General features: G+C 42.3%; 1 protein-coding gene across 7 annotated transcripts; it reads right to left on the bottom strand.

The window, feature by feature from the left end:
* Positions 1-161: 161 nt before the first annotated feature.
* LOC310902902 (neurotrypsin-like) lies at positions 162-22,629 on the bottom strand. Of its 7 annotated transcripts, none has more exons than XM_083845141.1 (17): positions 22,478-22,629; positions 16,525-21,776; positions 15,002-15,337; positions 12,849-12,894; positions 11,304-11,540; positions 10,324-10,447; positions 9,409-9,584; positions 8,737-8,884; positions 7,745-7,923; positions 7,334-7,475; positions 6,498-6,700; positions 5,353-5,494; positions 4,877-5,082; positions 4,219-4,297; positions 3,861-3,983; positions 3,058-3,338; positions 162-1,268 (listed from the first exon to the last, which is right to left on the bottom strand). In XM_083845141.1, exons 3-17 carry the CDS (start codon positions 15,071-15,073, stop codon positions 958-960), a joined length of 2,469 nt encoding a protein of 822 aa, XP_083701267.1. In that variant the 5' UTR covers positions 15,074-15,337; positions 16,525-21,776; positions 22,478-22,629; the 3' UTR covers positions 162-957. The 7 variants fall into 7 exon arrangements, with proteins under 7 accessions (XP_083701267.1, XP_083701268.1, XP_083701269.1 ...); XM_083845142.1 differs by having other exon boundaries at positions 15,002-15,334; XM_083845143.1 differs by having other exon boundaries at positions 15,002-15,331.
* Between the last annotated feature and the right edge of the window lie 5,340 nt (positions 22,630-27,969).

Raw genomic sequence — 27,969 nt, 5'->3', positions numbered from 1 at the left:
AGGTACCAAGAAAAAGTCCCTGCCATGCTGTTAAATTGTCTCAACACCTGTTTGAGACTAACATTACATTTGGATTTAAAGAAAAATAACATGTCTATTCAGCCTTTTGGGGTCACATTTTTAAATTACTCACAGTAATCATGAGGGCAAGAAAGCTGTTGTCTCTTAAAAATGAAGATTTATTCTCACACAAACAACTGATTCCAGGAGATGTTATTTCATGGAAAAGAAAGAAACAAACAAACACTAAAGAATCACTATATGGAGAAAGCAGCAACAAAACTACAGCGTCTGACAACCAGAAACGTGTGGCACAGGATTACAGCTGGAGGGATAAGCACCTCTTAGGAGGAACAGATACTAAAGGGATCATGTTGCAGAGGATCTACTATTCAGAAGTGAAAAGGTTCCCCCTAGAGATCTAACAAGGAAGGAAAAAGAACACAACTGTTAGCCTGTTGATCAGCTCAGTCAAATCTTCTGATTCCTGCAACTGAAGAGAGACACATTAGGAAAAAATATCTGAAGATTTCCACTATGCCAGAGCCTGTTGCCATCTCCGAGCATCTCACCTCTCCTTTCAGTGTTTTTCAAATGACAAACATACAAAAATTTGGTAATAGATTTACAGAGACAGGCATCTCCAATTCTACCTTTTCTGTGTGCCAGGGCAAAGGAATAACTGTGACTGCCTTACAGGACTTGGATGGTCAAAGCAACACAGACTTATTTGTCCTACCAGTGTACACCTGCTTTCTCTGCTCAGATATTTGGGACTAAAACGAAACTACAGAAAGAATCAGCCATAACTGGTTTTCTCCCAGTTCTATATAAAAGTCTTCTCCCAGTGTCCAAATGACAACATAAACCTCCACCAGTCACAGGCCGGAAGCCACAGCCTTCAGCTGCTGCAGGGCAAAAGGACGGTACGCTGAAGTTCCTAGGGCTCGGACATTTTCATTTTAGCTTGGTCACTTTCTTGATCCAGGGTACGTATTTGCTGACCTTTGTGTACACACCAGGGGAATCCTTTCGACCACAGCCATAACCCCAGGAAGTGATTCCCAGAATGATCCAACGTCCATTTGACCTCTGACACATGAGTGGGCCTCCACTGTCACCCTGGCAGCTGTCCACCCGTTTATCTTCAGAGAGGTTCCCAGCACAAATCATGCGGTTAGTGAACTTCTGTCCATAGCGGGCCTCACAATCTTCCTGGGGTAGAAGAGGCACCACCCCCTGCAGTAGTGTTCTCGAATAGGACTTCCCTGGAACAGAACAGATCGGCCAAACCAATTCACACATAGACAACAGACACAACCTAGAGCAACAGTTCTCAGCACAAAACCAGATATTTGTACATTTCATGTCAGGAACGTGGCACAGAAGTAGGCCAAACTCAGCATCTCTGAACCATCAGAACTTCAGAAAATAGTACTGCAAAGCCAGGCCACAAAAAAAGAAATGTAAGATCAAAGAAATGGGGAAGAGGTTAGAGAAAGAGGTTAGATCAAAGGATGAGTCTTACTCCTGGTTTTGCCAACAAGTAACTTGAACCTTGTGCAATTTATTTCACCTCTTTGAGCCTTCATTTCCTTCGCTATAAAACAAGGACAGTGTTTTCACAAGGGAATAAATGCAGTAATATTTGTGATGCACTCAATCCTCAGAGAAGTTTTGGAACATGTTTCAGAGGCATCCAAATATTATTCAAAGGGAGTTTACTTCATTTTTGGCCAGACTCGTCTCTATTTGCTCAGATCTCTTTATTACCACAGACTTGGTCAGAACATAAGGATCATGTGCTATATTATAGTATAAACTTTCTATGCCCAAGATTTACAGTAATTTACAGACTTACTGTAGGTTCACAGGGCAGTAGGTAACTTGTTTGGAAAGCTGGTTTTGGTGTGTGGGAGGGATTCTAGCCATTAAATGCCACTACAGCTTAAGGGAGTCACATGGCTAAGTTGCTCCTTGATCCTTCCCAGACACCCCAAAATGACTCCAAAGGCAAATGTATGCTCTCAGTTGAGTAACTGAGTAACACTTGAGTAACAGCTAGAGAAACAGCTGGAAAGGAGGGGTAAGGCCAAAATCAACATACAAGCCCCTGGGGCTATTTGTTTTTTGGCAGCAAGTCCTTCTAAACATATGGATTTTCTCCAGTCACAGCAGCCCTAGAAAGGCCTCCTTTCCTAAATCCATGTTTTGCATCTATGAACCCCAAATGTGGAAGGACTGGTCAGCCAGTCACAAAGCTTCATTTAGTGTTTAAAGCTGTCTCCAAACTAATGCATCCATGTAGGGACACCACCGAGCCCAGCGTTTTAAAACATCACATTGAGAGAGTTAAGGATTTAGTAATTAATACTTTTTAGAATATTTCCTGCTACCTTTTACCTAGGAAGCGTCATAGCAATACAAGATGGCAGGCACAGGCTGTCTAAACCTAGTGCAGAAACCAATGTCAGAGCCCAACTGTCCCTGGAGCAACATCCGGGGAGATTCATCACAGTGACCTGACTTCCAAGAAAGGTCAGCTACTTCACAGGAAGAACACTGCCTCAGGTCTCTCCCCCTGCACAAGCTCTTTATAAACAACATAGTCTGAGAAAGACCCTTTCCATCGCTAAGCTCCCACTACCACAGCAGGAGGTCATGGAAACACGAGGGCCTCCCTGAACAGTAGATAGGCTTTGTGCACCAGCTCTGCACAGGTTGTTGCCTAAGGGTTTTGCTGTGGGTAAAAATGCACATAGAAGGGGAGAAGCAAGAGTACTATGACCAGGTGGCAACATTCCTCTCTCCCACATCTTCAGAAGGATGCTATGGCTACTAAAACTTCCATCATGGACAGACCCAAAACAGCCTCAAAAATCAGAAAACAGTGATCAGTGCCACAAAAATCACCTTGTTTCCTGCTCCTTGACACCACGTGCTTGGCACAGACAATAGGAGCATTAAGAACACGGCCTTGAGTTGGGCAGACATAAATTAATAGTGCATATAGACTCCTCAGTCCAGAATCCCCCATCCATCTTGCTCCTCACTCACCTGTGTCTCCCCAACCAGAGATGATGCAAGCTTGCCTGTTGATGTCAGATTTCTCTCTCCTATCAGGAAGGCAGACAGGCAGAACATGGTGATTGAAGTAGAGACAGTGACCTTCTCTGCCCCGCATTCGGACCAGGGCAATGTCATTATCATTGCTGCCAGCCCAGTAGTTTCTGTGGAGGACAATCCTCTCCACAGGCAGCTCCCTCTCAAATTCATCCTTCACACCTGTGTGGTAATCGCCTACCCGCAGCAGGTAGCGTCGTACATCAACACCAAACCTAGAGAAAAAGACAGGCAAGACCTTGACATTCCTACTCAAACAGAAACAGACTGATGCAAGCCTCAGTTGCTTTGAGACTGAACCACCTCCTCACAAACTCATAAAATACTGCCAGGTTCAGAACTGTGGGATCTCTTCAGCAGATGTGATAATGCCAGCTGTTGCAATCACTGTCTACCACGCACGAGACTTTTTTCCATAAAAAGGGCTACAGCAGTTGCAATAGGCTTATGATCTTATCTTTTCACAGTTCCTTAAACCACAGGAAGAATGACAAAATGCTGGTTCCCTTTAAGTGTAAAACCTCGAAGTTAAGAAGGCAGGTGTAAGCAGTGAGGGATAAAGCAAGCCTATCATGAGTCATCACTGTAAGAGCTCCAAGATCACACACAACATAACCTGAATGTTTTGGTTTAGAAACTTCTCTCATGTAGTTCCACTGCACTGGGAGAATAACCTTTTATGAGGTTATCTTGTTTGTCTTTAACAATCCCTTAGGGCTCCCAGCTCTCAGACACACCTTTTGAAGCAGTGGGCTGCAGTCACTACCCAGCAGCTGCTGATCAGTGTTGCTCCACACAGCAGTCGGGTATCTCTGTGAAAACCCTTCAGCCGTAGTGAGACCTGCCATGGCCAACCACCTCTGGAGAAGAGACAGAAGAATAATAAACATCACATACACAGGAGCTGTTTTCTTTTCCCATTTGCTCTGCCCCATCTGGGCTCAGTTGGCATGAATTCTCCTCTAGATGGGCACATTGGTACAAATGAAGTTCAAAAATCACAAGGGAAAATGTTTTAATACATTCACCATCTGCCAGGCTATTTCCAGAATCTTTAGGAAAGCTGGAACCAGTTCTGGCTTTTTCAGCAATTACCTGAGAGCCTTGTTTCCACCTATGATCCTTTTCTTGCGACGGTGAAGCAGGCGCATGCCACACACACCAGACTCTGGACCTGTACAGCAAAGTTAGGACAGCTGGGTAGACACCTTCAGCTTAAATATCAACTGCTGTCAAAGAGCCAAGATATCCTTCCCTGAGGGCATTAATCTTCCTGGTAGCTGACTGCATTGTGTTGTGCAAAGGAATTTACAGAAAATTTGTTCCCAAGGCTTTCCTCAGTTTTAGTGGAGGTGCTTACCTCCAGTATTTGTAGTCTTATGCCAGGAATGGGACATCTACAGCTATTTCCTCGGTGCTCTAAAACCCAAAATTTGCTCATAGTTATTGCTCTAAGAAGGGTGTAATGACATGGCTCAAGGGAAGTTCTGAAGGGTCAAAGACCTGACACAAGTGGAGCTCCTGAGACTAGGCTGGAGCACCCTGTGCTCCTAAGAAGAGACAATGAAAACAAAACAAACAAACAAAAACAAACAAACAAACAAAAAACAACAACTAGGAGGTGCAGGAGACTACATGCTTGTTTTGTAGCTAAAGCTTCAGCAAAAAAAAGAGAAGATCTACAGTGCAAAAGCATGCAGAGATCCTACAGCTCAAGCTCCAGACTTCTCCGTAGAAAAAATGGGCATATCACCTGTTCTCCTGATATCTTGGACCTTCTCTTCAACATAGTCACAGATCACACCAGCATCTCCACTGTGCCAGCAGCTGTGAATCCCAGTGTCAGGCCTGACACACTGCCCCAGGGTGTGCTCCACACCACTACATTCTACGTTGTTCAGATGGATGGGCCCTTGGCCTTCACCAAAATAAGCCATTGCCCTGGCTTTTGCTGTACCACTGCAATGAGAGAGAGGGTGGCTAACCTGCAATAAGCAGGAGGCAAGTGAAACTCAGCACGTTTTAAGAGAAATGATATTTATTGATCACTCCACACACAGACAGTAGGCTAGTACCTGCTGAAGGCAGCATGAGAAAAGGATTCTAATTCCTCAAGCATACACAGGTCTGCCAGAACTATGAAATGAAGCTCCCAGCAACAGGCCCAGAAAGACACCATTCCCCTAAGAGCTATTTCTATTTGTAAGATGTACCTATCAGATCTCTTACCTGAAACCAAGTTGCCTGCAAACTACTGCAGCATCTCTGTCTGTCCAGCCATCATCACAGACACTGCCCCACTGCCCATTCACAAATACTTCAACCCGTCCCTCCTTGGTGCTTTCTCCATCCACTAGCCGCACGGGAGGCCCTGCAGGAGAAAACACACGGGTTGCTGCAACCAAAAATACCAAAGGGCGTGAGGTGTCCAGAACTTGGGTTCTATAGGAAAAACTGAACCCTAGAGATCAATAAGCTTAAAAAAAAGGGGTGGAGATCATATATGAAAACTATATCCCTCATTTCACCTTCTTGCTAAATCAGTAGAGTGCATGCATATTAATTTATTTAATACACACTGTAATTCATATTCTGAAAGCTGAGTAAAGACGAACAAAAACAGAAGGAAAGGTATTAAGTGCTTAGGCAAGAATGAACAAGCTTAAACATGCCTTGGAAATAAATCCATTAAGTGATAAAACTACTGCATTATTCTAGGCAAGAAACGAGTTCTATGTCCAGGAAAAACAATAACAAAAAATTAGATGCTGTATATTTCAATTAAAAACAGCTGACAAATTGCAAAGTCTCCTGCAGTAGAGAAGGCAGAGTCTATCAGCCCTCATATAAACAAAAAGTATGATGCTAACTTAAGATACATTTACAATTTGAATTAAGAGGGTGCCATCCAAAGAGGAGAGTGCCAATAACCACACAACAGCCCCTAACATCTGAAGTCCTCTTGTCTTGACAAGGTGTGATGCTAGTGTAACTACATCAGTTGCCTGATGTGTCTAGTTAAAGGGGGTTCCCCTGTTTCCATAGACATGGGGCTGAGGCATTTCATCAGTGAGCAATGGCACCGTAAGGCAGCCACCATCCCTCAGTTTCTCAGGTTTGTTTTAGAGACTGCCAACATAACTCTCTCCAGTTTCCATTTCTCTACAGGTCTGGCTGTACATCTGGTAGCAGAGCCACAGCTCTGTCGTTCTGCCCCCAAACAGCCAGGGCTCATTCCTATGAATTCTTCTCAGAAAGCAGTCTTCTCATTGAGACAGCACAGGGAAAACTCCCATATCTGCCATAGTTTCCAAAGGAACAAACCAGCACGAGATACTTTCTCACTGCCCAGAGCAAGACGCAAGACAAATTACCCAGGCTGCCATCAGTGATGGTGTTGCTCTCAGGGGAACAGCGGACCCCCACATCCTCCGCGTGCGAGCAGTCGTGCTGCCCCCAGTTGCTATGGGGACAGTCCAGGAGGGAGAGCTCTGTCCCCACACAAGCCACATCATCCAGCAAGATTAAGCCTTGGCCAGTGGTGTAATCCCCTTCAGAGGCCAGGGTAGCAGGACCACTAGAGGAAAGAAACAGAACACAACATCAAATTCATTAAAACTAGCTAATCCCACAGAGGGGCCCAAATTCAGACCCAAAGGGAAACCGGGCAACTCCCCTGCAGATGTCAGATCTGATATTGATGCCCTCCCTACCTAAGCTACTCAGTGACACACTGGATGGCAGCCAAGTAGCTTACACATCTCACCAACTTCAGCTTTCAGGAAGGCCCAATCAGACCATTAAGAAAACCCTTAATACTACACTTTTTTGTCCTGATGGTCTTCATTCAAGCACTGAAGCAGTTGGTATAGTTTAGCTACAGAGCAAACAGGTAATAAAGTTTAGTTGACAGAGTAGACAGGCTGGTAGTGCTGAGCTGATATATCTGGAAATTTAAGGAGCCATAAATAGTATCAAGCCTGTTATCTGTTTTCAAAACAGGTCAAAGCAAGAGGTAACAATGATATCTTTTTCTTGGAAAAGTACGTGGACACCTAATAATTTTTCCTGAGTAAAATTGCATAATGATAATAACCCTTCCAACAAAGACAGAATTCAAGGAGGTAATGTCTAGCCAAACCTGTTAAAGAGACATGGAATCTAATCCTTGAAATTAGGAAGCACAGATACTACCAACACTCATTCCTACCTGAAGCCCAGCTGCCTGCAGACCACCTGGGCACCAAGGTCTGTCCAGCCATCATCACATACTGTGCCCCAGTCTCCATTGTAATAAACTTCTACCCTGCCTTCGCTGGAGCTGTGACCACCAGCCAGTCTGACAGTGCCCTCTGCAAGAGGTGGGAGAACGAAAGACCAGAACTCAGTAAGGGAGAAAAATAGGCTGAACTCCACTTCTGAAAACCCTCTACAGCCCACAAGAGGAAGTAACCAAAGGCACAGATAGTTGTGGGTACTCAGAAAACAAACATCCCTCAACCTTTCCATGCCACCTGTGGAAAGCAATGAGAACACCACTTAGGCTGGCTCTGATTCATTTCCACCTGTGTAATATGGCAGTAAGGCTGCATCTGGATGGCATAGAGCTGTAGGTATGTACCTGTGAAAGGGTCACAGGAGACCCCAGCATCTTCAATGTGGTCACAATTTTGTTGTCCCCAGTCACTTTTCTTGCACTGGTCAAGTGAGAGTTCATTGCCTGAGCACTCCACTTCATCCAGCAGGATTGGGCCAGATCCCTGCCCATAGTGAGCCCATGACAAGGCTTTTGGGTTCCCACTGCAAATGATATATACACATGCTCAGTAAGGAAGGTCACAGTCTTGTTCACTTGTATTCTGCCTTGCACAAGGACTCTCCTACACTAGACTGACATCCTTCCATAGGTAATGTGTATTCCTGGCACAGTGGTGTTGTCAATTGTTAACCAAAATGCCTTAATGGGAAGTCCTGTAACAAGATCTCCTCTCCCAATACATAAAAAACATGTCCGTACCAAGAATGGTTCAGGTACTTGAGAAATTCTGAGGACAACAATGCCTCGATCTCAATGACAGGCAAAACTCTCAAAGTTGGAAGGATTTCAAATTTGACTTATCTATTTTTAAGCAATCCTGTGCCAATTTGTTTTTCAAGATTGCTCAGTATACAACAGCTCCCATGTTAAATGCTGGATGGCATAGAGAATGAGGTGCTCTCTTGCTTTCCCTGACTGAAGAGGATAGGGGCAGTCACTGAAACTGAAGGTATTTAAATTTAAACAAATGACTGCCGTTCACCTATGGAAATCACTATGACAAGTTATCAATGAGGCCAAGAAGATATGCATTAGGACATGTATGTAAAACTAATGAACAGGGATCAACACAAACAAGCCTTGGATAGGGATACACCATCTCTTTTTTATACAGCATAAACCCATAAAATTGACTGATTTTATACTGAATTAAGTACAAATTCCCTTTATAGGATGATCAGGGTTCTGTTCCATTTCCATAGAAAGGGCTGGTATTATAGTGAAAGGAGATGCTCTCACATTCTTTATTCAAACTACTTCTGTTACCGCTCCATGATGAACAGCAGGGAAATTACCTGAGTCCCAGCTGCCTACAAACCACTTCAGCATCCCGGTCATCCCACTGGTCATCACAGACAGTACCCCACTTGCCATCGTGGTAAACCTCCACTCGCCCTTCAAAGCTCTCCTTTCCTCCAACTAAACGCAATGGGACACCTACACCTGTGTTGCAAAAAAGAAAAAGAGATCAAAGCAGAGCAAGACAGAGACAAAGCACATCCAGCAGCTGAGGGTGTAGAACTATTCACAAGCCAGAGGATCTGTTAGGATGCTCTCATCCCACCCTACCACATCCTCCCCTCCAAACCCCCCAGAAGCATCCATGACTGCATGCCACAGCATGGGGTGCAATTGGTCCACAGATGGCTCTTTTACTGGCTCCTACAGTGACAAGGACTTTACTATCTGCGAAAAACCCATCTTTAATACAAGGCGATGTGCTCATAAGCAATTGCCATCTTGCAATAATTTTAGAAGTATGCTCACTCTGAGTATTTGGGATTGGGAAAAGATAGATCATTTTTCACTGGAAGGAAATAATCTGCACAGCAGGTGAAAGTAGAACACGCTCCAATGATTTGCTCTCTTCAGCTTCCTGACCTCAGATTTAGCATCTGATCAGTAACACTGGATTTCAGGTAACATACACACAAGAAATAGGTAATGAACCACCCCTGGAGATTTACCTTCTGGAGGGATGCACATTACCACGGCGCTTCCCTGGTTACAAGTTCCTGACACAGCTTCCTGATAGCTACACTGCAGCAGGGCTTTCTCATCCCCATGGCAGTTTGCTGACTGCAGGTGCAGGGGAGTAGGCCACAGTCCAGGATGACTCTTCTTTCCAGCTGTGCCAATCTCACTGGAATGGAAAATGCAACAGAATGATGCAACACTATTATATTGCTTAACTCACACTTGTTTTCCAGCCCAGTTGTGGCATTTCACATGAGCCCAGTTGACTGGGAGTACATAATGGAGTGTCCATTTTCAGTCCAGTGGAAAAATTCAAACAAGCACAAAGCAATTCCCCCTCTCCCTCCCCATGTAATCCATTCTGTTTTCCCACTTACAGCTATGGAGTTGAACTAGTCAGAAATGGTACCCTCATTTGAGAGTGAAGGAATAAACCAACCCGTCAACAGATCGTAATATGTCAGCACATCGAAGTATCTGAATAACCTTTTTCTTTCTCTGTTAATCTCATCTCCTTGCTGTTTGTAAGTTTGAATAAGTCCAAATAAGAGATTCCCTTAGAAGGTTCATAGTCTCAAAATCTCTAATAGATCAGTACGGTAATTCCAGCTGTTAATGCTGAAAAGGGAATATGGTCACTCATCACAGACTTGAACACCAAGTTTTAGACACTGTTGTTTTAAAAAGTTCTTGCAAATGCTGATTGGGGTTGGGCATAATCATGGGGGGAAAATAAGGAAAAAAAGAAAATCTGGTAAAGGACCCTGGTAAGTGGGCAATCAGCCCACAAAAGAAATTCTTCTCTCCCAGCCAAGGTATTATGCCAGAGGAACAGTAACCTGAGAGGCTGTTCTCTCAGAGACCATATGAGCATGTAACACTTGCAACCACAACAAGGTTCTCACCTGAGACCTAGTTGCCTGCAGACAACACTGGCATCCCAGTCAGTCCAGTGGTCAGCACAGATGGTGCCCCAGAGTCCACCAAAGTAGAGCTCCACACTACTATCTTCAGCTAAGCGCACAGCACCTTCCAAAAAAAAAAAAAAAAAAAAAAGAAGTCTTGGACTTGGGTGTAGCTGAGCTGAGCTGGACCTGACTTCTCTCATCCCTGTTTTGGAGTGCTGTTACTGAAATGACCTGTATGAAGGCGTGCAGAATGTGGCACCTCGACACAGGCACACAGCACACCTACACCTGTATCCTTCACTTTAATGAAGCCATCTTTGAAAGCACTTACACTGGTGAGGGAAGAGATTTTGCTATTTCATTTATTATCTGTTCTGCAAAATGCAGCTAAAAGGAGCATCAAAAAACAGGAGGACAAACAGAAGCGTTGCTCGTGAGTTGGTATATTGAGAGAGCTCAGCTCCTTTGCATGCCTCAAGATAAGCAGCTATCCTTGTATTGGCACTGCCAAGACTTCTACAGTAAGTCTAGGACCCACGTTGCTGCAGAAGATTTACAAATCTATCCACAGAATATTTGTCCTTGTTTTATTTGAACTACTGCAATTATATGAGGAGAGCTCAGATATGGCTACTTAAGGAGTTGGAGAAGGTTGTTTTCCACATAACTTAAACTGCTTTCAAAATGTCATGTTAACAATAAGAAAAAGAAGTCTCTTTATATGAGAATTAAAACATTTATACAAGGCATTATAGCAGCTTAAATCAAATCCATACTATGTACAGACGTTCTTCTCTCACACAGATTAGTTTTTAGTCCTAATTCTTTTGACAATTTGGGACACTTAGTGTACTGTGCTTCTTTCATAGGGTATTATTGTATCTGCTACTTGCAAGTCTGTGCAGCACCTGTTTCTGGCCTGAACCCCTTGAGACAGTGTAGCCCAGGCTCTGGCAGAGATACTAAGCAGCTCTTACCTTGGTTACAGTCGCAGTTAGCCCAGCCTATGGTCCCTGATGCAAGCCGGTAGAAGCACCAGGGTGTAGTTCCACCTTCTGGGTTCCTGCAATGGTTGTGGTCCCCTAAGCCACGGTCTGGGTACTGCTGCACATAATCAGGGAAATCTGCCCAGTTCAGGCACTCTGCCCCGGCCTCAGTGACCGCCAGCGAGCCATTGTAATACCCAAGAGGTCCGATGCTACACACGCTAGACACTGGGCACAGAAAGGAAGCTGTTAGCATAACCTAAGGCATCTCACATGGAGGCACAAACAATACTGGACATATCGGCTGATTTTCTGAACCTCTTTTGTGTTTACAGTCTTGATTGCTACTTGCTTGTTTGATTTTAGTTACATCAGTCTTTAAGGCAGGTGCTACAAGAATGTTTATACATACTATCTAGAAACCAAGTTGATCTGTAAAAAACAAAATGCATAGACCTTTAAAACATGTTAACTCTGGGCCCAAACGTGGACTAATTGAACTAGTTCCCATTACTGATTATTTCATTAGAGGCATTCCCTTTCTCTGGGCCTGCAGATGAGCCTGGCAGACTCTTCTCCTCTACCTGCTTTGGTACCTGAATATGATACTCTTAAGTTTGATCCTAGGCTCTTCAAAAGATTAACTGCCTGTCTAAACTGATTGTGACTGAGAAGAGTTTAAAGTTATCCATCATTTCTATAAAACATGAAGGTGGAAAATAGTACTGTACTTCATTGTATATATGTTCCTTATACATATTAGCATATAACCTGGCTTGTCTGAACTTATAGGAAAGGAAAGGGAACCACTTTCAGGGGGGAGTGTAGATGCCAATATTCCAGGCCAGTGCCTACACGAATTATCTTATGCAAAGAAACCCCAGCAAATAATTAAATATGGAGGGGAGAGAGAGAAAGAGAGAAAATTCACCATTCATGACCCTGAAATAAGAAATAGGAAAACCAGAATAAGATTGTGTGTGAAGGTGTGCTTTTTAAGTGTGCATAAAACGGGAAAAGACAATTCAGAAGTGGGTAACAGTTGTAGTTCCATTCACTGAATAAACAAAAAATATTTCAGAAAATCCTTCTGCTGTAAAGACATGCAAGGTAAACAGCAGGGGTAAGTGACAGCTAAAGGTTAGCTACAAGGTACAAAAGTGAGAGTTACAGTTAGCTGTCTGGAAAACACACTGTGCTCCTTGGATTGACTGGGACCCTAAAAGGGGGGCATATGACAAGACAGTACTTACTAGGAGGAGCAAACATGCAGAAAAGACTGAACAGAAAAACAGATGAAAGGAAAAGAACACGGTAAAGGAAGAGAATTGCAAGAGTATTAGACATGAAGAAGAGAAAGTAGTCTGACCATATTGGTGAAAGAGATAAACAGACATTGAGGCACAAAGGAGAAAAGAAATGGTGGAAAGAAAGCAAAGAAGCCAGACAGCAGTGGTTCATCGTACCTGTAGTCTCAGATCACCACTGCAGAAAAGAGTCTGCTTGATGACTAAATTAATAACTTCTTGTTCTTACCTGCACTCTGCAAATGGTTTTGGCTGGGCTGGATTCCCAGGAGAGCCTGGGAAAAGAAACAGAGCAAAAGCAGAGAGATGATTATCTGATGAAATAAACATGGGCATGTTCTGAAAGCATCTCGGCCTTTTGCTGCTTTAGGCAAACACACCTTGGTAACCAGCCTCTTCCCTGTTCTCCCTATTGCTCTTCTTCAAATCCAATCACAGCTCTGCCCACTGACAAAAAAAATGAATAATTACTGGCCTGCAGAGATTTACCCTTGATCTAAGCACTACATTACAGGGCTCTGCTTGTTCTTTCCAGGGTTTCAGCCCCAATGCTCTGAGCAAACAGAATTTTAAGTCAGAGTGAGATGTCTACCGAAAGAAAAGCTGGAAGAAAATCGTTGTTACCAGTAAGAAAAAATGAACAGCCACTCATTCTCTGTCCATGTAAAGGGTAAGCCTTCTATGATCACATGAGTAAACAGATATATCTACCTGATGGGATGATGCTCCCAGCGATCCCTGTTAAAATAGCAATAAACATCCACATATGAAGCAGGAAGCATGTAAAGAAGAAAATCCAACATGGCTTTTTGAGTATTTTGTTTTTACTACATCAAAGTAAAATACGTCCCATGGTATTATTATCCAAGTGTAATAATATAGCTAAAAACAAAGAATATGGAACAAAGAATTCCAGCATCCTGTCCAGTGCCAAAACTGCATTTCGTCTTGTAGGCAGTGTTTTGGGTGATTATAACTTGACTGCTGGTTGAGAGATAGGGATCTCCACTTCAACACCATTACATGGTATGCAGGCAGGTGCAAGACCTTCACAGACCCGGAGTGAAAAGAAGAAACTGTACGTGCTTCTGCTAGCTCCATGTAGTTTAACTCTTTAAGCAGCTAAATATAGCTGCTTATGAACAAAGGCTTCTACTTCACAGAGCAGAGGTGTGCATATAAAGAAAACTAGCTATCGCAAATAGTTCTGTTTTTCTTCAAAATGCAGTAATTTTGCTTCTCCTTTACCTCTCCTCGGAAAAAGGTAAGAGTAAACTTTGGGAATTAAACCAAATCCACCTCTGGAGTAAGCCAGGAGAATCCCCCATAGATGCCACACACCTCCTCATGGCTGATTTCATTTACAGATCAAGCTTACGAATAATGGTCCAACAGGTGTTGAGAACCACAGCCAAGCTTCACCATCATCCTGCAGAACTCAGAACGTAATACGGCATATTGAAAATGAATTCCTTACATGGTTCAGGAACTGCGCGTCACACCTCAGGTGCATATGCGCAAGGGGATGCACAGATAAAACAGTAATTAACTGTCAAAACCCTATTGAGCCAAAAATCCATTTGTCTTCACGTGTCCAGCTGTTCTGAACTCACATAATGTTCTATAAAACAGCAATGCTGAAGGACTCATCTGAGGATCTCAAAGCTCTCTGTAAAGAGAGGAAAGTGAGCTAAACTATGCTTTTCTGACTGTCCAAGATCACACACAAGACAGGTGATCGAGGCATAATCCAGGTACCCTGACTTCTGGCTTCTAGTGTGCACTTGTACACACATAAGCCTGCAAGAGATAGAGGGATTAATAACTGGCTGTATGAACGACCAAACACGCTCTTCCTGGAGACTGACCATAAATAAAAGAACCGCATTCCAAGTAATATGCTTCCCTTTTAATGAAAAACTAGTTGCCAGTTTCTGTAGCAGTTTCCAAAATCCTTCAATAGTCGTCATCACCAAATTTTAGTGCAAACCACCTGTGCTGCAGTCACTGTCCCAGGTCTGTGTGGCTATAGATCATCAGTCCACAACAGCAATAGGGATAATCAGTCCGTCAGTGAAGAACAGAAACAAAGGATCCCTCCTGCCAGGGTCACTGCAGTGCTTGAGTAACGTGGGAAACCTGAGCCAAAGCATCTGCAAGCCCTTGTGCATCTGCTTTGCTGCTTTGTTTCCTTTCCTGAATTTCATATGCAGAATGAAATAAATCCCTCCCCAAGCCCCCAACCCTTCCCAGAGACCACAGCTGCCTAGATACTTGAGAAAACATATTCAGTGAGAATATGATCCACTTACAGTGATGATACTAAAAAAAAAAAAAAAGCAATGGGACTTTTTACAAGCAGATAGAACAATAATTTCTTACCTCCCTGCTTCTGAGACAGGATAACAGACTCAAGAGCTCTACCAAGAGCGTGAGTACTTTGGGGATCTTCATCCTTCCTGTACAATGTGGACAGAAGCTTTTTCAAGCTTCACAGTCTCATTTTGCTGCTGGGCTCAGCTGCTGTCTCCTCCTCTTGCTCTCCAGCTCAGTTTCCCCAGGTGCAGGGCACTAGCTGCTACACATCGGAGGCAGTGGGATGCCTCTTTCATTTCTGCGTGGGGAAAGGGATGGAAGGGAAGGAATCAAAGTTCCCAAGAGCATCTTAAAATTTCACTTTCCTCTTCCTCTCCCCGTCTCTTCTGCTTGACTCTTCTCCTCAGAAAGGGAAAAAGAAGGAAGAGAAATAAGGGAGGAGAACATGCCCCAGAATTTCTCTATCACCTTTAAAAACAGCAGGAGGCAAGCGCAGATGGGTAGGGCACAGCCCTCAGCTAGCTCCCGCACCTCAGCTATTCCCTCCCTTTCCCTTGCTGTCCCAGCCTCTCGTTTTGCTGTGGGTATGCATTTCTCCAGAGTGCCAGCCTCCGCCTCTCCACCGCTGTCTGCCCAGCAGCCCCGCCAGCCACTCTCTCTTCTCTTGAAATTCCTTCTTTCCACAGCTGACTCTTCCTTCCCTCCCGTAAGCACAAAGGCTGTAGCGGCAGCAGGGATCTGGGGCTTCCTACTGCAACAACTCCAGCAGCGAAACTGAAAAAGGAAATGGCTTGTACAAGCACATTTGCCAGAGATTATACTTGTTGGAAGGAATCTGGACTTTATCCCCCCTGTGCTGCCTCCTTGATTAGCTGCTTGCAGCTTCCTGAGGTCAGACTTTCCTCAGGCTTGAACACAGATAAACAGGTCCCAGAAAATTATTTTAAGAATCTTCCAGATTTCCCTAGGAGGGAAAAAAAAAAAAAAAAAAAGAAAGAAATAGCACAGCCCTCTCTAGGATGCATTCCCACTTTTCAGCTCTGCATCTTGTCATTAAGGATATTGCCTCCAGAGATCTTTTCCATCAAGTGTCTTCTTGACCTTGGACTGTAACGTGATTTTTCATTTGATTGGCTAGGGCGATTTCTAGAGGACTGATCATTATTTTATTGCTATGAATAATCTTATATTTTCGAGTGTTTTCAGCTTACTGCTCCTTCATATAAATTAGGGCTAGAGGCTATAACAAAAGTTTTAAACATTATTAAATCTAAGAAGGCTATTGCTCAATTTGAAGCTGTTCAATTTTGGATTTATTTTTGTTTAACATGTTCCCCATGCTGCTCCTCAGCTCAGTCTAATGGACATTTCCTACTTTTGTATTCGGATTATGGAGGGATTAACTCTTAGTGTTCTGCAGCATAAACCATGAAGGTCACCTTAAGAAATTAGCTCACTTCTGGCCAAACCTGCTGAGAAGCATTTCCAAAGACACCTTCAGCATAAAAACAAGAAACAGGCTGATACAAATCCATTGGCTTGATGAAAAGCCTCTTTTTTTCTTTTCCCACTTATTGCCCATTACTCACTTCACATGACAGTTTTGTGTTGCCTCATCTTTAGTCACTCATCAAATGCAATGAAATTGCACTACAGCTGGATCTTTTACAGGAGGACTGAGTGAGTGGTAGGAGGGAGCAGTTTCTTGAGTGGATTTGTACCACAGTGCATTCTGGACACAGTGGATTTGGCCAATAATTACACTCAGTTAATTAGAAGCAAATCTTCTATATCCTGTGATCTTCATAGCTCAGGAGGCAGATGATCAGGTCAACAGAAGATGGAAATAGCTTGGATGCTATAGCATTCTGTAACTCTCAGGCAGCATTGGTAAAAAGGAGCAAAATGAAAAGCAAAGATGAGAATACGTTGGAATTTTAGAACCACTTACTCCAGTGAAAACACAAGGAAAGGATGTACTATAAACAATAACAGAAAATTCACCAACACTTAGAGAACTCTGCTCCTTAGCCAGGAGTTGAGAGGTTGTTGATGCCACTTCAAAACTCCCAAGATGATGCTCACCTATTTAACCCTTTAGAACTGGAAAGGAACAGATGCATTCAATTTCTATCTGACATGTACTAATTGAGTTCAGAACTTACAGCAAAAGCCTGTACTGGATTTCTCTCACAGTAGCTTGCTTCCCTCTTAAGTAAAGGCTTTTCTAGATATTTTAAAGTGATTTACTCAAAAGGAAAACACAGACCAGTGCACCAAAAGCAAGAGAAGTCCAAGTTTGTTATTCAGCTTCCTGATGAACAACAAACCATGCCAAGATATACTGGTCTTTGCAGTAGTCTCCTCTATGGCAGGTCCTCTTTTGGAACTACTTCCTTCTTGCAAAGACCTCCCCCTGGTTTTCTTGCACATGTAATGACATTTCCTTGAGATGGATTTCAGATACAAAAAGAGCTTCTCATGGCTATGCATCTTCTTCCTTCCCTTATTTGCTTATACTCTGCTATGAGTCAAACAGTATCAAAAGATTTGCCTACACAGAAGGGTTTTGCTATTTAAGTGACCACAATTTTACATCTAGTTACACTGGCATCAGTTCTTCTCTGGACTCTCTCAGCTTAAACAACTTCCAAGAAACCACAAACTAAATTAGCCTTGTCTGTGTCTAAGACTGATCAAGAAGGAAATCATGCCAATATAACTATGGTACTTTAAACATGTTTTACTTCATCTCTAGATACATTACTTATTTATAACTTTCCTGTGTGTGCAAGTTTGAAGTAGCTGTGATTACCTAAGTCCCCTATTTAACATAAATCACCTTCTCACCCTGATTAAAAAAAAAAACAAAACAAAACACACCTGCCTTCTAAAACAAATGTACACCTCAGGAATTAGACCTATTACTCCTGAACCGGCAGGACTACTATTCATAAAACCCTGCTGAAAACCAAGTCTTCCCATTAAAGGTATATATTCATCTCTCTAAGCTAAGAAGCAAGAAAGTAATTTTGCTTGCCACATTAGGAATAAGAACAGGTTCAAGTCAGTGACAAGACTGACTTGGCGCCAGGAACTGGGCCTTAGAGTTTTTGCTAGTCTCATAGCTGCATGTCAGCAGATAATGTCGGGCAAATACATTTAAAGATTAAAAACTGATGCAAGTGCATATCCTTCAGAGGTGGTTCTTTTCTTTCTCAAGTGACCATTTTAGTGAAAACATCACTTATACAGAGGTGCTATAGGTCATTCTCTTGTGCATCTACTGAATACTTTTTGGTAGCCAGTAGAAATCGTTAATCCTTATCAGCTTTGTTTGCAGACTACTAATTACAAAAGCACAGTAAGCCTGTTTCTAATTGATAACTAAGGTGCAAGTGGAGAAAGAAAAGTATTTAAAAAATGTAAAAGTACAAATCTTATTCTGACCCTCTAAGGACATCAGGCACGCAGATGCTGAAGGCTATCTGCTCAACAGAAAAACTAATCAATAGCCAATTTCCAACAGGAGTACTAGGGAGCAAAGTATATTTAAAAAAGTTGGAATAATCACAGCTATTTTGCAAATCTAAACAAACAAAAGAAAACAAAAAATCAATACATCTCCCTCTGGTTCTGGGCCTAGATGCCAGTCAGGCTAAAAAGAAATTGGCCAGCAGGGCTAGGGAAGTGATTGTCCCCCTGTACTTGGCTCTGGTAAGGCCTCACCTCGAGTACTGTGTTCAGTTTTGGGCCCCTCGTTACAAGAAGGACATCAAGGTGCTCCAGCGACTCCAGAGAAGGGCAACAAAGCTGGTGAGGGGTCTGGAGAACAAGTCTTACGAGGAGCGGCTGAGGGAGCTGGGGTTGTTCAGTCTGGAAAAGAGGCTCAGGGGCGACCTTATCGCACTCTACAGGTACCTTAAAGGAGGCTGTAGAGAGGTGGGAGTTGGTCTATTCTCCCACATGCCTGGTGACAGGACGAGGGGGAACGGGCTAAAGTTGCGCCAGGGGAGGTTTAGGTTGGACATTAGGAAGAACTTCTTTACTGAAAGGGTTGTTAAGCATTGGAATTGGCTGCCCAGGGAAGTGGCTGAGTCACCATCCCTGGAGGCCTTTAAAAGACATTTGGATGTAGCCCTTAGTGATATGGTTTAGTGGAGGGCTTGTTAGTGTTAGGTCAGAGGTTGGACTGGGTGATCTTGGAGGTCTCTTCCAACCTAGATGATTCTGTGAAATAGACAGTGGTATTAAATCATCTTTTTTAACTTCTTTGAATGTTAGTCCAAAATGACAAATCATTTGAATGAAATGTAACTCTTCCATTTACATCTATGTGTTTGTCAAAAAATTCCGAGAATTTCCTAACCGTAAGCAGAGACTGAGTTCTGAAGTTCAGGAAAATCAAGAAAAAAAATAATCAGTGTTTCCTCCCTAAGAGATCTTCAGTGAAACACTAAGAAACATAGAAACAAGAAACATAGTTAACAGCAATCATACACAGAGCTGGTAAAATATTCAGGCTATAAGGAACAAGAATAAGATCAAGGAATTCCAGCAGATTTGCTTCAATCCTGTAAATCCTACTTAGGAGGGTAGAACAGCTAGTCAGCTTTTACATAATTCTTTCCCCACCATGCAATTACGTACAGGTCTCTGCAGCAATTTTCTTAACCAGTGAGCTCAGCACCAGGAGCAACAGAACCCAGTTTTCTTTTATGCCCCAACAACAGTACAAGCCCTGAACTCAGAGCAGATGCTGTCATGTACTGCAGTTACACATATTAACTATTAATGGAACAGTCCTAAATGTAAGCATGTCATGAAACACGCTTATACACACAATATAAGCTTTACATGAGATATGGGGAAACTGCAGCAACTCAAATGACAATCAGTAACATAAGTCTTTTTGATTACTGCATGGGTTTTCTCAGCCAAAAGAGCTGCTGGAGTACTTTTTAAAGAAACTGTAAAACCAGGGTGCATCTGAAAAGCATTCCCTTTCCTGCCTTCTTCCTCCAAATATATGCATTCCTTTACTGACTGGAAAACAGCATGGTAATTTTAAGCTTACAGTAAGTATATAAAGAGTCAGGGAAAACAAGAACTGAACTTGGAAGCTCACTGTGAAGTAGTAAAAAACAAGAATAGCTGTCTCAATTAGTGAGAACTGAGCAAAATTTCAGAATACAACAAAAAAGTATTACTTTCTCTGTTACAGCCTCATATAATGATGTGGTTCTTAACAGACACTAGAATTTGGTACATTTAGCATAACTGCTAGCTTAAGATGTGCAAAATTATACTTTATATTGTATTTTAATACAAAGAAAAAACATAATAGAAGTGAATTTAGAATTAATCTGTTCCTCATTACCACCTTAGCTTGTCTCCTGCAGAAAAAAAAGAATTAGCAGGTAGCTCTCCTTCTCAGAGAGCATCTTACAGACTGAAAATGCAATGTCATATAACAGAAGCGTTTTCCCAAACTAAGATGTGAATGTAATGTTCTTAGTGACCCCGAGTCCTCTGAAGGCCCCATCTATGCCGTAATAGCAACAGCACAGTAAATTACCCTCTGGGATAACCCACTAATGAACATTTAAGTAATACTTACTGATAACTGCTTCAAAAACTTGAAAGCATATGCTTGAGCAAGATTTATATGATGAAGAGGTGTAGACCTGGGGCTCTACAGAAGCCAGCTCCAAACAAACTACACGTTCATACAGTCTGCATGTACCATCCCCCATCTTGATCATTAATTTTTCTTTACGCTCCAAAGACTTAATAACATAAATGGTTATATTGCTAGTTCTCTGAGGAACTGCTTTTTTTTTTTTTTTTAAAATACCAATTAGGTACTGGTCCTTGAACTAGGACCTGATTGCAATTTTCCATCACCCTAATGAAAAATAACAAAATTAAGTTAATTATACAATTTCAGTACCAGTACATGCTTGAACTTTCTTTCCACCTTTTAGCCATGCTGCCCCCAAATAAACAATGGAACATTTTGCTGTAGACTATTACTCACCCACACCAACCGTCTTGTATTATTTTATTACAGTACAGACAACGTAATCAATATACATGACACTGTACCTGCAAATCATAGAGTCTAAATCACAAGCTTCTATATCAAAGTTATATTTCATCCTTACCAATGTATTGTGTATTAGCAAGGTATTTTGGTGAAGATTTCTTTCTCATTCTGCAGCCTTCTTGTACATCAGCAGGAATCCAAAAAATTTCAAGAAGAACCAAATTGTGTATAAATACAAGTATGAATATGAGTCACGGTGTTACTATCCATTTTAAGTTGGCCAAATCTCTGGGCCTGAACACTTACTGATAGCAGCTCCTAAGTGAGGCAAAAAATGTATATACAAAGAGAGATCACCCCTTAACTGAGAACATATGTTTACACACATTCCTAGAAGTATTTTATTTCACAGTGAGTACCTGCCTCCACACTGCTGCTGGTTGGACAACTCACTGCAGAAATCCTTAAGACTGCAAGACCCAAGAACTTCATTCCAACAAACTCAGCCAATGGTCAAGAAGGCTGTTCTTCCAGCCTGGAAACAAAGATGCTGTCGAGATCCACACAGCAGTGCTGACATACCACTTGGCATCAAACACTCACAGAACTGTATTTTTCACTTATTTTCCAAAGACCCCAACTTTAATTGCTTGTCTGCAGTCCCTTTAACAAAGCACATTATACATAACGTGTGATATTAGGAAACCTCCTCAGGAGCTTGTTCACTTTGCCTGAAGTTAAGTTTCTCTGGGGCGACAGTGTCTCCTCATCCTCTTTCTCCCTGCGCTCCTTCTGAAACAGGAAAAGAAAGCTCAGAATATTATCTCTGTTTATTTGCCACCTTAACCCTCACCCTCAAAGACTACTAATAATTGTATTGGAATGTTTATTTCAGAAGAACACTATTTCCTTAAGGAAAACTCATAATAGCACTTGGCTAAATAATCACAAGGCTTTTAAAAACTAAACAGTCTTCTTTAAATTGTGAAATTAATGAATAACTGACATTTCGTGAAGATATCTTTCCATATTCTTAATTAACAATATTATAAGCTTATAATAGCAATACAAAAATGTTTTACCTTTTACTTTCTGTTTTTCTATTTGTTTTTATTGTAATCTACCAAATAATTGGAGGACAATTTTTCATTTATGATGTCAAACTGCAGCAATAAAAAGCTACTTATTAAATTACGATACTATTACTAAAAACACAAAAACTTGAAATCAGTTTAAGGACAAGTTTTGTACCTGTATCAACCTTTAGACTTTGCTTCAACAGTGCTGAAATTTTAGAGATTAAAAACTGGAGCATATTAAGAGAAATTAAGAGAGCTGGCCAACAGCATCTGAACTCCAAGAATTTGACAACACAAAAAGGACTGGTTGTGACTGCTGTTTTATCCCTAGTTATACCATACAAAACATCTGGTCCCCTCCTATGCTCCTTTATTTTAAGGAAATTCCAAATTCAAAAAGGAAGGGCTGTGTACCTGATGTACATCATCCTGCAACTCTCCTACAGTTCAGATGGCTTTAGCTCAAATCAAATTGTTCATGGAACACTTATTGTTGGCACACAAATATGACTGAGGGCTTCTCTTCCTTTTCTACCACTAGCCTTAAAGAACACAAAATTGGCTTTAATTACTTCTGCCCTTGCCACGCAGTCATAAAATATCTGGATCTCCTTGGCGCAAGCTGTATCATTGAAGTCATTCTGCTTCCAGCAGGCCATCATTACTGACATCTCTGTAATGCACGTTGCCTCTAGAAGGGAAAAACAGAACAATGAAAGCTTAGGTATCCAGGATTTCATTCTAACATCCTCCACAGTACATAAATCTCCAAAGAGAAGTTTAAAATGAGGTAGAGGAAGATGAGAAAAAACAACAGTGAAGTAAACAGCAGTATCTCATCATTGCTTCAATTAGAAAAGAAGCTCCTAGGACAAGGATTAGCACAATCAGAGCCATCTGGTTGTTACATTTTGATACAGCATGTACGTTAACAATTCAAAGCGCTTTATATGCAGGACTTGCACATGGAATATTGTAAAATACAGACTGAGGGTTGGAGTATGGGAAATTACTCTTTTAAAAACTCCTCGTGCACTAATTCCATGGCACAAACCGGACCCCCTTGCCTGTTGGAATGCTTCTGGTCTTTTGTCCGACTTCCCAAGGGGCTGCTGAACAGCTACCACAGATGTTTTGTTTTGCGTTTTTTCTCTGTATTTCCTGAACATTCAGAAAACGCTGTTACACCACAGCTTTTCAGCTGCAACATTTAGAAACCTTACAGAAACGTCCCTCAGAGCACAAGGCGCTCCCGAGCAGGGATTAGAGCATGCCCTGACACCACGACGACCCTTCCCGGGGTGAAGCAGCAGGGCCAGCTACCAGGGACGAGGCTCGGGAACACCGCGTTTACCGGCCCCGCCGAGAACTCACCCCCTGCCGTCTCCCTGCGGTTCGCCACCTTGTCGGCCAGCACCAGCGACCGGGTGGGGCGGACAGTCGGGGGCCGCTTCTTCTGCCGCCACTGCCCGGTGAGCCAGCGGCCCACCCAGGCCGGGTACGCGGGTGCCGCCATCTTGTGTGCGAGCGGCCGCCCACGTGAGGCGGCGCGCAGGCGGCGCAAGCCGGGCCCCTCACGGTGCCCTGAGGCAGGGCGAGTGAAGCCGCTTGTGGTGTGACCTCGCTTTTCTGCCCTCAGTCTGCTTCCCAAAGTCCGTATAGAATTCAGCACCTCTTCGCAGCTTCTGTGCTACACGCTAACAGCTCCCCCAGTTCACACCTCTAAACCTTTTCTATGCAAACCCACTGGGCGAGGGGCATGCACACTTTAACCCAAGTGGACGAAATCGCCATCGTTTCAAATAATCCAAACGCACCTTAAGGAAGTCTTTTGCAACTGCGTGGAAACTTTCATAGTGCCTGAAATTCAGCATCGCCTCACACTCTCAGCCCCACATTTCTCTCCCCTACCTCTTAGAAGCTGCAGCGCCCCTGCCTTATCTACTGGTGCCCCTACTGTGACTCCCAAGAGCATACTGACACCGCTCCTTCCGAAATGGCATCGCTGTTCTCACAGCCCGGTACTCAGTAACAGAGAGAATCCAGATACTCCCAAAAGTTTCTTAGTGTAGCATTTAAATCCCTGAAGTTGCCAGTGCCACTGGCTGGTTCTAGAGCCCTGTGCCCGCAGCTGAAAAGACAGACACTGTAACAGGGAGCACGGCCACATTTCAAGGGCTAGGGTACAGAGGTCTGCACAGCATGAGAGGCGAGGCAGAAATAGAGAGGTGAGGAGCAGACACTGGGGACCTAAAATACTCAGTTCTCATTATACAGTAGTCACTGAACTGCACCATTTTACCACTGTATCACAGCCCTTCTGTGTTGTAACACATCAGAGGAAACAGTTTTCTTCCACATGAATGATTGTATCATTTTGGGTTTCTCTGACCATATACAGAATGTGAAACCAAAGAAACCTGGGAGGTGGGTTTTGTTTTTTTTTTTTCCATAGGATATTGGTTTGGATAAAAGGAAAATATTCAACCTCCTAGCTATTGATATAAAATTTAAAGCATTCCCCTTGCCTCTGCCTAGACAAGGAAGTTAAGACATTGGACTTTTGTTACTTTGAGTTAAATACAACCAGACCTATACCAGAATATTTTCAGCACCATTACTAAAATTTGCTGCATCTGCAGACTTAATTATTCTGGTATGTGTGACTATAATTATTTCTTGTGTTATTTTTAAAATAGTATTTTCTTAGAGTCCAATTTTTAAAATATGAGAACACATTTCCAAGTAAACAAAAGTGATTTTGTTTTGTCCTCTTCAGAACCAAAGTGGCATTTCTTCAGATCCGAAATCAAACATTCTGACTGGAAGTTCTGGAGCATTTTGGTAAAGGATATTTATATTTCTCTGCTTCCATTTTTTTTTTTTTTTTTCTGATGGGACAGGAAATTAGCTATATTTCTAGCTTGGCTACCAGTGGAGAAGAAAAACAAGCTGACACCTTCAAAATAGAGGGCTTGCATCCTGAAACTCTAAATGTTATAAGTCTTTCAGCTCAACATAGAGATGTCACTTCAGTGTTCAACATTTCCATTCTTGTGAGGTTGAGCTGTTCATATTTTGTCTCTTCTATTTACACCCCCTGATAAACACTTTTCTCTGCTGCATTTGACTGCTGTAATTACTAACAAGACTTGCACAAGAACAAAAGGGAAGTAGCAAATGTTAGGACATAAGAGAAGTTGAGCTGCATTCACTGTAAACCAACCTCCCTTTTTCCAAATTACATTAGCTAATGGTGGCAGCACCTTCAGGTACATTCACCTTCAAAAGCTGATCTCTCTTTTAAACAATTTCAAGAAAAATGGGGGGGGGGAAGCTGGGAAAGAGAAAGGCAAGCTACACAAGAAGAATTTTAATAGCTTCCTGTCAGTTACTGCTCTCTGCATTATAAACCTTTTTTCGTTTTTTTTTTTTTTTTTTTTTTTTTTTTGGCATTCAGCCTGGGATTGGAGCATCAGTCTAAGAAGTTCCCAAGATGCCGAAAAATGTATGCAATTGTCTGCACACCCCACGCGTCTGAAGTGTGGCATAAACGTTGGTTTCAAAGGGAGAACGTGGAACCACAAAAGAGATTTGATACCCAATAGCCAAGTCTCCCTATAGCCTTTATTTTTCACAACTGTTATCACAGAGTCACAAATGGATGAGGCAGAAGTCCTGACTTTTCAGGAAAAGTCAGAAAAACAGTTCCCTCAACAAACTGAACAGTGAACCCCACAGAAGTTTCACTGTGCATCCTGAGCATACACCTATGAAGAACATGTGAAATTCTAACTTTGTTTGCAGTTTCTTTACTTGAACGAGTATCATTAAAAGGTGAATCCTAGGCTGTGATCCAGCTGAATTCAGTGTCAAAAACAAAATGAACCAGAGATGAAACTATTAGCACTAGATTTGAAAAGAAAACCTACAACACAACTAGAATAAGGGGCAGTTATGATGCTGCAATAAATGCATGCTAACAATGCTGTCCTAAAATACATTCCAGATTGCTGTCTTAAATACCTCTTTAAGAGATGAAAAATTACCACAGATTCCTTCTTCTTCTTGAGTAACTATCTAAAACCTCCAGGGCTTTTCCAAAAAACAATTAGGGTCTAAGAAATCCTGTTTATTGGGAAAAATGAAGAGAGTTCATAACCACATCTTTCTGAACCGTTTGGATCCACCTTTCTTCAGGTAAATTCCAATGTATTCACCCAAGTTTACCTTTCCCATACAACCTCATAAAACCCTTGCCTATCACTATTTATTCTCAGTTGTCTCACTCTGACCTTCCTCCTTAACCTCAATGTGAGCTGCCCTAGGGCATCTCAATTTAATTGGAGGTGCCTTAACTTTTAACTAGCCCCACTAAGAGGTGCCCCACTTTAACTAGCAGTAAGATTAACCAGTTTGCTAAGATTCCAGTCAGTTCAGACTTACTCCTGTCTGCTGAGCTATTGTGTTTGGATGGTACTAGCACTTAATGCATTCATTAGCACAATGATAGAGGCAATTTCTTTCCTCTTGTCACTCCCCCCCACACTCCAATGCTAGCCTACCTTATCCTGAGCTATCTCAATCAGATCAGCCTCCCTGAACTATTTTGCTCACCTGATTAGATCTGAGCTGCCATCCCTAATCCCTGACTCCCAGACCTATTTTATTCCAGTCTGTGCTACTATAAGTTACCTGATGTCTCCTTATTTGCTCAGAGATGTCTTTAAGTGTCATGGTCTGCTTTGATCCATTCCAAGATCCCCCAAGCCATCTCTAGTTGAGCAACTTCAGTATTAGATTGGTCTTTTCTGCAGGAAAGAGCATATATAACAATAGAAATTAAGATGCCAGTCATGTCAGGGTTCTGGAACAACTGCTGCAGTTCCATTCCTCTCCACCCTTCCTAATCCTTTTGCAGGGCCATGTATCTCTCACTGCCAGCTCTGAGACACTGAATCAAAAGAGAAGTGCACTTTGTTAAAGCTTGACATAGGCTTTGGCTCAGCTGGTCATATCACTAAAAGGATTTTGTCTCTGATTAATTTCAACTTGTCAGTAGAGGTCTCTGAGCAGAATGAAGGAAGTGGCCGCCCTGTATGTTTCTGATTAAATACAACTTCTCAAAAGGTGCCTGGAGATCCATCAACAACCTTAATTAAATCCAACCAAATTGAAGACAGCTAATCATTAAGGGAGTGGCACTCTTGGGACAATGGGTGAAGAGTGGGTATGCAAGGATGGTATGAGGGACAGATGGCTGCTTGTCTAACACAGCAAAGCCTGTTTAAACAGTTATGTCCCCGATGGCAGTGTTCCAATTCAATTTGTACTGTTCCTAGCCCTTGAGGAGTTATTTGTTCTTCCACCATCTACTGTTTCACAAGCCAGTTAAAACTACCCTCTGTCAAGGTACGACAGGAGAATTTTTGCTCTGATTCTCCAAGCAGCTACACTTTGGAGACCATTTCCAGGAAAAGCATTTCATTCCTTTTTCTCCCCAAACATATACTTCCATTGTTGCTTGGCTCTTAAATTGTTTCATTCTACTTACCATCAAAAATGACCCATAGATCAGTTCAGTTTGAAAATTACTACAGTTACAGAAATAAGTGTTTTTTTTGTTTTGTTTCTGAAATGGATTGCTGAATTTTTAACCTTCAGTTGGACATTTATTTCTCCTCCCTCAAATCTCAAGATGCCATAAACTTATCGTATTTTTTCAAGTCAATTTTGAGACACAGCATCAATAGAATCTACTACTGTTTCATGTAAGCAGTTATGAGAAGACAGCTATTTTTAGAACATTAATGCTAGCGAATAAAGCTGTCTTGACGGCTTTGAAATCCTCCCTCTAGTCACACAGTAAACATGCAAAATGCATGATAAGCAGTGAAGTGACTCAC

Source organism: Anser anser, assembly GCF_964211835.1.
Source record: "Anser anser genome assembly, chromosome: 7".
Classification (NCBI taxonomy): Eukaryota; Metazoa; Chordata; class Aves; order Anseriformes; family Anatidae; genus Anser; species Anser anser.
This window is presented reverse-complemented; position numbering and strand designations above follow the sequence as displayed.